The sequence below is a fragment of the Paramacrobiotus metropolitanus genome, unplaced genomic scaffold (assembly GCF_019649055.1).
Source record: "Paramacrobiotus metropolitanus isolate TYO unplaced genomic scaffold, Prichtersi_v1.0 Parri_scaffold0000065, whole genome shotgun sequence".
NCBI classification, from domain to species: domain Eukaryota; kingdom Metazoa; phylum Tardigrada; class Eutardigrada; order Parachela; family Macrobiotidae; genus Paramacrobiotus; species Paramacrobiotus metropolitanus.
In genome coordinates, this window is record NW_026570285.1 from 637,465 (window position 1) to 650,374 (window position 12,910).

At 41.1% G+C, this 12,910-nt stretch overlaps 2 protein-coding genes across 3 annotated transcripts; both read left to right on the forward strand.

The window, feature by feature from the left end:
- The first annotated feature begins 2,745 nt into the window (after positions 1-2,745).
- On the forward strand, positions 2,746-8,881 carry LOC129593993 (uncharacterized). 2 transcript variants are annotated; one of them, XM_055490539.1, is made up of 16 exons: positions 2,746-2,931; positions 5,097-5,205; positions 5,326-5,522; positions 5,585-5,737; positions 5,821-6,104; positions 6,182-6,384; positions 6,496-6,692; positions 6,747-7,038; positions 7,096-7,299; positions 7,384-7,684; positions 7,766-7,844; positions 7,911-7,962; positions 8,023-8,127; positions 8,199-8,309; positions 8,422-8,521; positions 8,578-8,881. In XM_055490539.1, the coding sequence occupies exons 2-16, from the start codon at positions 5,116-5,118 to the stop codon at positions 8,874-8,876; spliced, it is 2,667 nt and encodes an 888-aa protein (XP_055346514.1). In that variant the 5' UTR covers positions 2,746-2,931; positions 5,097-5,115; the 3' UTR covers positions 8,877-8,881. The 2 variants fall into 2 exon arrangements, with proteins under 2 accessions (XP_055346514.1, XP_055346515.1); XM_055490540.1 differs by having other exon boundaries at positions 6,182-6,330.
- A 465-nt stretch (positions 8,882-9,346) lies between these two features.
- Positions 9,347-11,637, forward strand: LOC129593998 (uncharacterized). The gene is made up of 7 exons (XM_055490547.1): positions 9,347-9,555; positions 9,618-9,853; positions 9,909-9,976; positions 10,039-10,295; positions 10,382-10,689; positions 10,919-11,462; positions 11,556-11,637. The coding sequence occupies exons 1-6, from the start codon at positions 9,370-9,372 to the stop codon at positions 11,415-11,417; spliced, it is 1,554 nt and encodes a 517-aa protein (XP_055346522.1). The 5' UTR covers positions 9,347-9,369; the 3' UTR covers positions 11,418-11,462; positions 11,556-11,637.
- Positions 11,638-12,910: the final 1,273 nt, after the last annotated feature.

Sequence of the window (12,910 nt, forward strand, 5' to 3'; positions counted from 1 at the left end):
ATGCACAAAAACTTCGCTTTCTCGCACCCCCAAACACTTGTTTGTTTTGTTTTATGACATTCTCTAGCCAGGTTCTTTGGATATACATTGGCGTGAAAACCGTTTGTGCACGCAGCAACCGGTTCGGGAGTTATGGCTGTAAGGAAATTCCAAAAAGTTCAAACGCATTCCGGCGTACCAAAAGTCTCATTTTGCACCGATCTGCTTTAAATTTCGCACTTAAATGTACGTAAGTATGAAAATCGTTTTTACACCGAATCATGTTTTTCAAATTTTACCATGGATTTCAACAATTATAAATTCATTTAAAAAAATATCAGAACGGTGGTCCCGTGTAAAAACCATGATCAATGATCTGGTAGGTCACTTTCCTTAAGAACGAAACATAATAATATGACAAAAAATCCACAGCCGCAGTCTCACAGATATGCACTGTCCGCACCTAGCAATTGTGCGCACCCATGATTTGAACTCCACACTCACGATTTGTGGACGTAGGCTTGCTGCGGTAATCGGTAGCCAGGCAACCCGCGGAAAAAATATCCACCCAGTGACCCCCTGCTCATTACATCTTGAAGAGCAAAATAAGGAATATACTTACTTTAGTGTACTTACCTATATGAAAATAATCCGGGCTTTGCGTTGCTACTTGTATGCTACACAACTAAGGACCCATCAATACAAGTTACGCCATGGCCGAACCCACAATGCGGCGATTCGCTGCCGCGCAAATTAGATCTGTGCTTGGGTGAGGGCGGTGCCAAAAATGCATACTCGTAAGAGCCTTACGCGTATGTATGTAACTCCACCCCCTAGCATGCATACATACACGAAACTGATCGAACTGCCAGTGGATCTCGAAATTTCAAACGCTCGTCTTTCGTTTATTTCTCAACAGAACTTCCAAATCGATATATCAAAAGATAGAGTATTAATTTTCAAACTTTTGACAGTGGAAATCTATGGCAAATGAAGAAAGTTATGGCTGTTTTAGTTTCTCATAGACTTAGCATAGGATGCAAGCAACGCCTCCTCACACGGGCCTATGCTTTGTTTACGAGAAACCAAAACAGCCATAACTTTCTTGATTTGCCATAGATTTCCACTATATACCAAAAAGTTTGAAAATTAATTCTATCTTTTGATATATCGATTGGGAAGTTCTGTTGAGAGGCAAACGAAAGAAGCGTGCTGCAAGTTTTGGGGATTGACTGGCAGTCAGGTCGGCTACTTATGTGTTTATGAGCGAGCTGGTCACATCTACACGCGCGCCGCACACCAGCTCGTTTTAAGCCATACGCACAAACCAATTTCGACGGCCGGAAGTCTTACTTATATAGACGGGTGCAAACTTATGTGACATACAAGTTGCAACGCAAAGCCCCTAATATTTTAATGCGTTAGTCGTTACGGTGCGCTGCCAAAAAAAGGGTTTAGATTCGCCACTGGGCCTCTTGCAAATCATGATAGAGCCTGTGTAATTTGAAATCATGTGTAATTTGAACACCTAAGTACGTTTCCTACGAAATTGTTCAATGTAAAGCAGCTGTTCAATATTCGTAGTAGAATTCGCAGTCTACGAGACACTACGGTTCCTAACTTCCTACCCTGGTGTTCAATATTCGCAGATGTTCAATCTCCCAGAGTTGACTGTAGCAGGAATGATGCGGCCAAATAGCGCTGGAAGGCAACCACTGGGCCTGGACGGTGCTGTCATGGAAGTCCACGAGGAAATCCTGTCCTTTGAACTGGCTTTGGTCGTCAATGGGGGCTGGGATACGTGCAGGACGTCAAAGTAATGTAATTAGACACCCTGCCCGTATCCCAGCCACCATTTTTGCACCACCACACACGGCCCTGTCAGCAGGGCGCAATCCGAGGAAAACCGAGAAACGGCTGAAAAATGCACCGATGGGGGCATCGAACCCCGGCTACGTCGTTAGATCCGCGGTAGGCAGTACCACTGCCCCACGGCGCAATACGCTGAAATCATATGAAAGACTTTATCGCTGTACGTGAGCCGCTTCTCTCCTTACAGCCCGTAATGGGCTTCCCGCGCACCCGACCACATCTCGCGAAAGAAGCGCTGCGTGGTGCTGCCAAGACAACGGAGAGGGATAACAGAACACAGAGAACACCAGACAACTTAATAACCTACTTATAACTTACAGTCGCGACCCACTAGTCAACTACCCAGCAGAATGCCACTCATTCGGAGGGCAGGCACACGCGGAGGAAAACTTTTTCTATGACATTCCCAGTGTAGGTGTAGTGTGACCACTGCTCAATTATAGCCAATTACTGCCAATACTGATCAGTATAGCCCAATATTTGCCAATATTAACCAATGCTGCCCAATAGTGGTCTCTATTAAGCAATATTGCCCAATAAAGGCCAATATTAGCCAATACTGCCCAAATAATGACCAATATTAGCCAATACTGCCCAATAATTACCGATATTAACCAATATTGCCCAATAATGGTCTATATTAACCAATAATGCCCAATAAAGGTCAATATTAGCCAATACTGCCCAATAATGACCGATATTAACCAATATTTCCCAATAATGGTCTATATTAATCAATAATGCCCAGTAGAGGTCAATCTTAGCCAATAATGACCGATATTAACCAATAATGGCCAATGTAGGTCTATACTAACCAATATTGCTATGTGATAATGTATCACAGCAACATGGAAAAAAAGTTCAAACAACAACCAATGCGAGGAACTCAGTTTGTGTACTGGAACCTCTAAAAACAAATTTATTCAGCGTTTTTATTATTGGAGATACCTGAAAATATTTAGCACCACAACTGTCAACATCCAGATTTTATTGAACTGAGGACTGTGGTACTCCATACAAGCTTATTTCAATTCTAACCGGATACTGCAGACTCAAGCGACTCCGCCTGAGGAAATCAAGGTAAGGTCAACAGTAATGTTCAACCTTTCGCTTACGAAGGCACTTTTTCCGGGTGTAAATTTAAAAAAATCACATATTCTTTCGTAAAACGATTTGTACTCGTAGTATACTACCGCTTACAGAATACACTTTCACGTTCCGTCCACCGGTCTGCATTAGTAAACTCCCCTGCGCGCGATTTTATTTCCTACGTAGCACAGCTTTCGCTTACTGTTAAATCTACATCATTCGCTCACTTCAAACGCTCATTCCCCATGTATTACGGAAAGATATCACTCAACCAATGTACTAAAGGATGCAGAAAAAATTTACAAGATTTTTGATTTTAGATAAGTGGAAATTTATGGCGAATAAGAAAAGTTGTAGTCATTTTCTCGTTTGCTCGTAGACAGACCATAGAATCTCTGCGTGGAGCTCTTTGCCGTTTATTGTATGCTTAAGCGCACGACAAATCGCCGACACTATAACCTAAAGATTTCCATGAATTGCCACTTACTTATAATCGAAAAATTTATGATTTACTAATGCAGACCAGTGGTCGGAACGAGAAAGTGTATTCTGTAAGCGGTCGAAATGCGAGTAAAAGCAAAGTGTGCCTGTAACAGTCTTGCAGTGCTATGTACGGCGCTCGTTAAATTTTTGTTTGCATACCTCTTATTGTCCATGGCAGATGAAATAATTTTGCCTTTCACGTTCCCATGAGCATTACATAATAATGTTATTATATTAATTTATTGTATGAAGTCGTGCTTTTACGTGTAGCTGAGCATGTCAGATGTGGTGTTATTTACAAAACAGCGGAAAACTAGGATAATGCACGTTCTTGGTACAGTCAAGCGAGCGAACTAGTCAGAACTAGTTACCAATTCCGATTTTAGATTAGGTTACCGATTTTATTCGTTCCCACTATCGGCTTAGAAAATCAACTAAAATCTTACATGTTATATGCATCTTAGCAGAACAGAAAGCATAGTTAACTTTCATGGCGCATTGGTATTTGTTACCAAAGTAACTTAAATGTAAGAACTAAGAACGATGAGTCGCTAGAATAAAATAAAGCTCTGCAATAAAACTCAATATAACTTTGTTTTATCACACAAAAAATTTTTTGCTGACGGAAAAACGGCTTCGCAATTCTCGTAACCAAAAACTCAAGCCGCATAATAACTTAAGAATAAAACTTTGTTTTACAACCCAGAAAATCCGTTCACTAACGCAGGTTTCCGCTAGTGTCCTAGGCACCCGGGGCGGGCGCCAATTATTTCCACATGGGAAACAATGACTTCATAGGTGTCGTTGCAGCAGCGGGGTTCGTGCGATCCTGGTGTTTTAGTACGCCGACCACAAGGGATTTTTCTTTCAACAAACAGACAGCCGCATTCCCAGAACACATGATAGTTTCCGCAAAAACAACCTGCTGCTGGGTTCTCGATAATCCGCATTAAATGAAAATTTTCTCGGGCCACAGCGATTCGTTCTTGAGGTACCGGAACAGGCGGCAGACCGGGGTGCATGTCTGCAACATTGCCTACCCGATGCTGCGGGCAATTCCCAGCTATTAACAGAGGACTGTTCCGAACAGGATAACGGCGGTGACAACATCGAGCCGACGCTCCGATAATCTCCCCCCTTAGACAGGGCATTCGAAAATCTGCATAAATGCACCGGCACTGGGCCCATCGTACGTGATAGACTCCGCAGTAACACTGAGCGGGGTTTCCCACGACTCGGAAAACGTGAAAGTCTAATCTTTGAATGACATTCATTAGCAATCAAATTCGAAGAATAAAAGATAAAAAAGTAAATCGAAAGGAACTTTAGTTAATCAAATTCGAAAAATAAAAATAAAAAAGCAAATCAAAAGGAACATGTAATTTTAAACATCGTTGCCGTCCATTTTGTCCGAAAACAACCAATGACCACTTACGCTGACCGTAAAGCACTGAGCACTCGTAGAAGTAGTATGGGAAATATGGCAAACAAAAAAAGCGCTCACAATCTAAAATACCCGGATCTTAATCGGCATACCAAAAGCCAGTTGTTAAGCGGTGGCTGCCTTTTAGTATGGGTTCTTGAAGTTTTTTCTAAAATACGGAATGGTAGTAAAAATGTCATATTTGTTAAACACTGAAATTGTGACTTCCTTTTTCTCTTCTTAATTTCAGAGATCTTGTAACCAGCAAGATGACGCGATCGCGAGACTCCGACGATGATGAGACCGATTCAGTGCTGAATCGCACTAAACGGAAGACGGAGACCGAAGAACAAGCCGAGGTAAATATGTAACAATTTTTAGAAATTGCAAAACTTGCGTGATTTACTGGCAGTTTAGAGTGTTTATTTGAAATTAAATTTTGGTTTAAACTACGGTTTAATATCGGCGAACTGTTTCAGGATCATCCCGAATTTTCTGAAAGGCAGGATGAAACGGGGAATTTCGAAACATTTGTCATCTTGAAGAACAAAAAAAAGAATCGGAAGCTTTTTGCTAATTTTGTCCTCCACCTAGACTACCTACTGATCTGCCAGTCGGAGCCAGCACGGGGCGGATGGCGGGTGACGGTTGTCAGCTCCTCCGCCAGGAAGCAGATGTAACTTCGCTTGTTGTTTAATTTTTTTATGGAATTGCTGCAACATTTAACGTTGTTTTTAGTGTATTGGCTGTTCCCTCCAGCAACCTGGCAAACGCCGAGGCTTTCGAGAGATACCTTAGAACCGACGCTGAATTAGCAGCGCGCGGCGTGGCTATTAGTGAACGGAAGTATTACAAAGAATACATAATGCAGAAGCAAAAGGAGTTCTATGTGTAAGTGAGCTACAATTCGGCTAGAAAATCTAAATGCTAATATCTGATAATATAATACTGGTATTTATTATCATTTTCCATAGGAAGCACGGCCAGTCCCTCGACAAAAACATTGTCAAAAAACTCGGCATGCAACATGATGGCAGAACAATTATTCTTGGCCCCAATTCGATTGGTACGTACACCGGAGACGACGAATCCATGGAGTACCATCCATCAACTTTTCCGGGCAGCCAGTTTTATTGGGACAATTCAGTGGGCCTACCGGATTTTGCTGCAAAATTTGGTGGTCACGGTTCCGAGATGTTTCTTTTAATCAAGGAAAATTTTTCAAGTGATTTTGCCTTGAAGTTTTGCTCGTTACTGGGTAGGTTTTGGGTTTATGTAAAACTGCAACGCTCAAACTATTTTAAAGGCTCCCTTAACATTGAAGTTTTTTTGCAGGGGCGGTATTGGAACCACTTCACGATTCGATGATACGAAATGACTTGTCTCTTGCCGTGCCGGTTTTGTGTATTTTCGGCGACACTAGATGTTTCAAATCGAAAATGTGCGAATGGGCATCATCTATTTTGGGCTACCTCAATGATAAGGTCAGCGCATTCAGTCAGATGAATTTTAACCGGACCACATGGGCTGGTATAAATGTAAGTTTTTGTTTTTTTATTTACTAAGCTTTTAAATAATAATTATTGTGCTCAAGTACGCTCGCTAAAGAATACTTTGAATTGGAATAATTTGAATTGGTGTCTCTATAGATCGTCAACCAAATCCATGATTTTGCCGTGTTCTGTTTTGACTTGGACCCTGATACTATGGTGAAGATGGAGCTGAGGGTCAAGCAGTCATTCGATGGCGGTAGTTCCGTTACGAACAACGGGATCAAAGATGCCGGAAATCCGTTAATATTTTGCTCCAACAAAAAGCCGATGCATGCCTTTTTGAACGGAATTGAGTAATATTGACTTTTTAGTGAGTTTGTTTAAGTTCTTATGGCGTTGTTTTTCAGAGAATCCACACGGGAGCGGCTTGTACTTTTCGAACAACCCAATCCGTTGCGAGACGGCATCGTTTTCACCCAAGAACTCAAGACAAAGTTCAACGAAGCCCGACGGAATTTTTCGAACAACCTTACTGTGTTGGCCAATCCAGCGTCGAATAACCCTATCAAAAGAATTTTGAAACACCATTTCGAAGATTTTCGAAGCCGTTTCACAGATATTTTGGCAGAAAGTGGATTAGGATTGCAACGTTATAGGCTCGCGGAGTCATATGCGCTTTACGCAGCCTTAGGAACTGCTGTATATCACTATTTACCTGAAGACGCAGACGCACAGTTTAATACATTTTTATTTTAGATATATCATACTCTGGATGCTAGCAGCGGAGGCACGACGTCCATTGAAACCATCAAAAGCATGTACACAAAGTACTTCCAAAATTTTCAATGCCGCACTATTCTGCAAATCCAACTGAGCAATGAGCCATCACTGGATAGTCCTTTCGGAGGCGTAGCCAGTCATTTCGTTGAGCTTATGGTTGCTTACATGCAAATTAAACAGGTGGGTTGTTTTGAATGTCTTGAAATAAATCTTTACTGTTTTCTTCCGTGTGAACATTTGCCGGCAAATAAGATGGTATTACAGGATTGGCATAAAGCATTAACATGGCCAGTTAAAAACAATTCCCTGGAAAAGGAATGCGTCGGCGTTAGGCTTACCCACGTTTATGCTTTTTTGAAAATCAAAGAAGCGGTCAATGAAGTCCTTGCACCACTTCTGAAAAAATGTCCCGAGGAAGCAATGGAACTGTGGTGCAGTGGGACAGTGAACGGCAGAAAGAAGACGCTAGCGAGCACCGTGAATGGGTTCTGTGATGGGATACCTTATCATGGGCGTTTAATCCCATTGGAGTACTTCTCTAGCAGCTGGATTCTCGTGGAGAACGGTAAAAACTTTAAAATGTTAAATAAAAAATGAAAAAATTTATTTGCTATCGAAAAAGGTAAACAAATAGTTTATCCAACAGAGGCTAGCCGTCAAAACCATATTCCCAAAGAATTGAAGTGCTTTTCTACGAAACAAGCTCAGAAGCGGGCAAACTCCAAGTAAGTATTGCGAAGTTCATATACATTTTTTTTATTGCAGTCGTTTCTATAATGGTCGTCTTTCAGAGCACTTCCAATAACCGGCGCGGAAGAAAGCGAAAAAACGGGAACCCCAAAAGTATCATGTCATAACTTTTGTCTCTATGAGCACCGAATGCTATAAACATTTCCCTTTTAGGAATCGGACACATCGGGCGCCTCGGATCCTGCGCCTCGACAGCCGGATTTGAATGATGACAGTGGTACACCAGCGGCGCAATGCAACGGGAATGGAGCTGTCTTGGTATTATCTTACAAATTTTGTATAATTATATCAACAATTTTGCGCTTTATATAGACTTTATTAATTTTTAGAAATCCTCCAGCACTGCGACAACAACGAATACACTTGTTCCTCGACAGCCGGATTTGAACGCTGGAAGTGATGCATTTGTGGCGGAATGCAGCGGAAATTCTACAGTCTCGGTAAAAATATCATAATCAAACAATGTTTTTACAAACACATAAACAGTTATCTGATATTCTGATACGAACTTAATATTTTGGCTCTTTTAATTGGTTTTTGTGTGGTCCCCAGCGTCTCTCGGCTCAAGAAACGGTTTGTCCCCCAAAGCTGCCGGCAAGCGAGCTAGTAGTTGCAGATGACATTGCAAAAACAATGGAAATCTTTGGCCTAGGTGATCACCATAGAATGCTATCAGTCAATTATTTAGCTCATGAGTTTAAATTCTAGGTGACAACGCAGCGACTACCTGCAGCACGAGCGTCATCCCGAACGGAAGACGCGTTCTACGTAAACCGATGCAATCTTCTAGCGAAATTGTTACACCAAAAGAAAAAGAACAGAGGAAGGCCGTCTGCGGGGTCTGTGAGAGAACGAAGCCTGGTTCTGCTAGAAAAGCAGGAGCAATGTTGCTGTGCCGAAAATGTCTGAAATGGATCCACAAAATCTGCACTGGACTGTCTTCCGCTGATTACGAGCTTTATTCCACAGGAAATATGAAAGGATCGTATACTTGTGCTAACTGCTGATTTTTTTGTTTTAAAGAAATATTGCATGTTCTGTTTTTGACGTCTTTCAAATGCTTGCTCTCAATAACAACGCTAACGAATTATAATAGGGAGATACTGCAATCACACTGTGTTAACTACTGCTGAAGGCGGTTACTTGTTTGATTAAAGTTATGGCCGTTATTTATCAACAATGGCCGTTATAATGGCCTTAAATTTGTGGCCGTTATTCAGCGATCAGATTTACGATATTTGCGATAAAATTCAAACATTTGTTAGAAAAATGTCTCAACATGAAACATCTCGTGAAGATAGCTTATTTGAAAAGTTTGGTGCAACTGCAGTACGGAAAGCTGTTCGTGGACTTCAAATATGGCCGAATTTTGAGCAACATTATGGCTTAATCACAAAGGTATTGTGCAACAAACACTTAAACGTTTCAACGCCTGCAGAAATTCTTTTTTAGAAATTATCTGACTATCTGGAGCTTGACACCGCACGGCTTTTCGCGATCATGGAGGAAATCAGGAATACGTGTTTATTCCTCGTCCAACAATACACAAACATCCAAGCGGACCCAATTATCTTACTGCCTCCAACGAATGTTTGTTTGTGGGGTTGCAAACAGAAGATCAAGAGCAGAAGCGGGGAGCCAGGCTCGTTGTCACGGCTTTATACAGATCACGACTCTTCAGAAAGTGTAAGGAAATTTCTACAAATAAAATTTTGCAGAAGTATAAGAATCGAACATTTTTATTTTAGTGCACACTGAACGACATTGACGGTTCGCAGAAAAAATGCTGGAAATTCTCGCTTTTGTGCAAACGCTGCGGCTCCCGCTATTCCTACGCTACTTATTCAGAGCCGACCTTGAAAGGCCCAGAAAATATTTCGCATTCCAAGCGGCATTTTTTCTATGACACTGAAAGAGCGTATGTAGCTGTGTCAAATGAAGTTTTTTGGACAAGGCGATTGTGCAGACTCTTGACATCTGACATGTAAGGCATCATGTTTTTTTATTATTTATCTATTTTTATAGGAACCTTTTTGCAGTTACTGGAAACATTCCAGTTTTCAAGGTTTCGCAGCATCTATGGCTTGGAGTTATGCGATTTCGGAAGGTATTTTTGTCTATATCTGTGTTAGTTGATTCGCCAATCGAAAGATTATCTTTGATTTACAGATTACAATCGAAAACAAACTGCCGAGGCCTTTTTTCGGTTTCACATTGAAGCAGAAATCCGTGAGCGAAGACTTTTGAAGACTCCATTTTCCGAACATAACTACGATTTGCTCCTACCGTCTCTTAATGAGTGGAATCGGCAAAGTCTGTACCCCCACATCCACACCACTGAATGTCTCGCGAAGGGTTGCCGATTTTGCACTTCATTTGATGGAATTTGGAAACTTACACATTTGACCTGCTCGTTTAAAATAATAGTAAGCAGGCAATTTCTGCATGTAGCTGAAACTCCAATGGTAATTTGTTTAAAATAATAATACGATGTATCCGTTGCATTTTACAGACCAAAAACCCAGCTTTCGGGGATCTGAATTTTCCATCTGACTGCCCTGAAGAGCCCCTGCCAGGGCTTTTATTTTGTGGACGACATGCAGGTGTTGCCGCAGAAAACAATCTTCCATTAACACGCAAAGAGCTCAAGCTATTGACAAAAACTAAAGTCAATTCGAGTTCCACAGAAGTTACTGCTCTGTCGTTCTCGTCCTGCAACAAGAATCGGGGCTTGCGTAAATACAGAATTGCAAGATCTAGAGGTTGGCTGTTTGCTGTTTCTTCTGCTGGAATCATCCGGACGTTTCGACCGCTTTATGGGTAACATTAAGTAGTTATGGATAATTTGCACAGAGCGCGAAGCGCGAAGTGCTGCAATTTGCTGATTGCTAAGAGCATAAATTTGTCTAACACCACGAAAAGTGTCATGGCTTACTTTTCCAAACCACATACCCAGTACCATTACTCAGTGGTATTGGCGCTCGCGCTCGTGCAATGCTGTAGTTAACGATCACCGCTAGTATAAATTAAACCGCAAATTACTCTGCAGATCAGAATCTTCCTCTCAAGTTTTTTACGCAATGGCACAGTATTTGCTCCTGGAAATTGGAGATGACGAAAAGTGGACCGAAGAGGAACGGCGAAAATTTGTGGTTGCATATGATGACATTTGCCACGTTGATGGATTGCTGCAGGCAAGAAACGACTTGCCGTTTTCTGGGAGCGGAATCAATTTATGGCGAAATGTGGTCAAAATTATTGATCGCTTCCACATTGGAAATCACAAAAAGCAGTGTCAAAGTGTGTATAATCCGTCAAAATTACTTGACGTTCATGGTCTGAATTGCCAGTTTAACACTGAAACTTGCGAACAAGTCTTGTCTAAATTTGGTAAATACAAACAAAGCGCTTTCATGATGGGAAAGCAACGTCAAGAGTTTTTTCTGAATCGAATGGTTAAAATTCATAATTCTATTGTGGAACAATCTTTAGCGCAAGGAAGAGAGCATCTGCATTTCAATGGTAGACGAAGATGTAACAATTTCTAAAAATTGCTGCTGTGTTGCGGATCTGTCCTCGTTACGAATTAAAAGGTCAACAATTTTAGCTTGATTGCTTTTTTTGGATCTGTCTATGTTATTAATCTAAGATAAAGGTTTAAAGCTAAAGCCTGTTCAAGTTAAAAGGTCGCCAGAATATCTAAAGTACTGGCTACTGGTTAGAAAGGCCATATATTGGGCAGAAGTGGTTAATATTGGTCATTATTGGTTAGTATAGGCTATTATTGGGCAGTATTGGTTAATATTGGTCAGCATTGGGCAGTATTGGTTAATATTGGTCGTTATTGGGCAGTATTGGTTAATATTGGTCAGCATTGGGCAGTATTGGTTAATATTGGTCGTTATTGGGCAGTATTGGTTAATATTGGTCATCATTGGGCAGTATTGGTTAACATTGGTCGTTATTGGGCAGTATTGGTTAATATTGGTCATCATTGGGCAGTATTGGTTAATATTGGTCGTTATTGGGCAGTATTGGTTAGAATCGGCCAATATTGGGCAGTATTGGTTAATATTGGTCATCATTGGGCAGTATTGGTTAATATTGGTCGTTATTGGGCAGTATTGGTTAATATTGGTCGTCATTGGGCAATATTGGTTAATATTGGTCGTTATTGGGCAGTATTGGTTAATATTGGTCATTATTGGTTAGTATAGGCCAACATTGGCCATTATTGGACAGTCTTGGCTATTGGCCATAATCGTATGTTTGTAGCCAAAATAGTTGTGAGAGTATTGGTTACACCAATACTAATCAATATTCACCGTTACACAGTTTTCCTCCCTATGTGCCTGCTATGCTCATTCGATGCAATACAGCTGTATTCAAGTGCCAAAACGATGGTACCATCTCAAAGAAAATGCAATGCTCTGGCACGCACGCTGTTTGGATCAAATGTCGGGAGAAATGAAAGGAGGAGACTTCGTCTCCACGACAACAGAACCTGCTTTCCAGCTTTCAGGCAAAACATTCGCAAAAATTCAGCTGCTGACATGTGACTGCAGTGCGCACAGTCACACGAACGGGTGGAGTAATTCAACTGCCGTCTCGCAAAGGTTGTACAGTGCGCACACTCATTACTCTGTCTTTCCGATGATACTAGTAGCAGGCCGACAGCGGCTTGCGCCGTATTTAGCGCAGTAAAATTACCGCAGTTATTCGTACGAGTAGTCTTCCGTGACCACCCAGTTGATTCCCTTGTATCCACCTGTTGCTTTGTACGTGGCTATTAAATTAAAGGCTTTCGGGGCCATACAATTTCGCATTAATAAATTTATTTGTAATGTAATTAATGATTAAAAAATGGTAAACAAAAAAAGAACAATTTAATTTTTTATTAATACTTATATTTAAAAAAATAGAAAAGTACCTCATGCACATTATAATTATCGCTGTAGCTGGATTACGCGCATCCGCAGAATTTTTCTTCGACAATCATTTTTATTGCCGATTAATTTTTAACTCATGCGCAGGTTCGGTG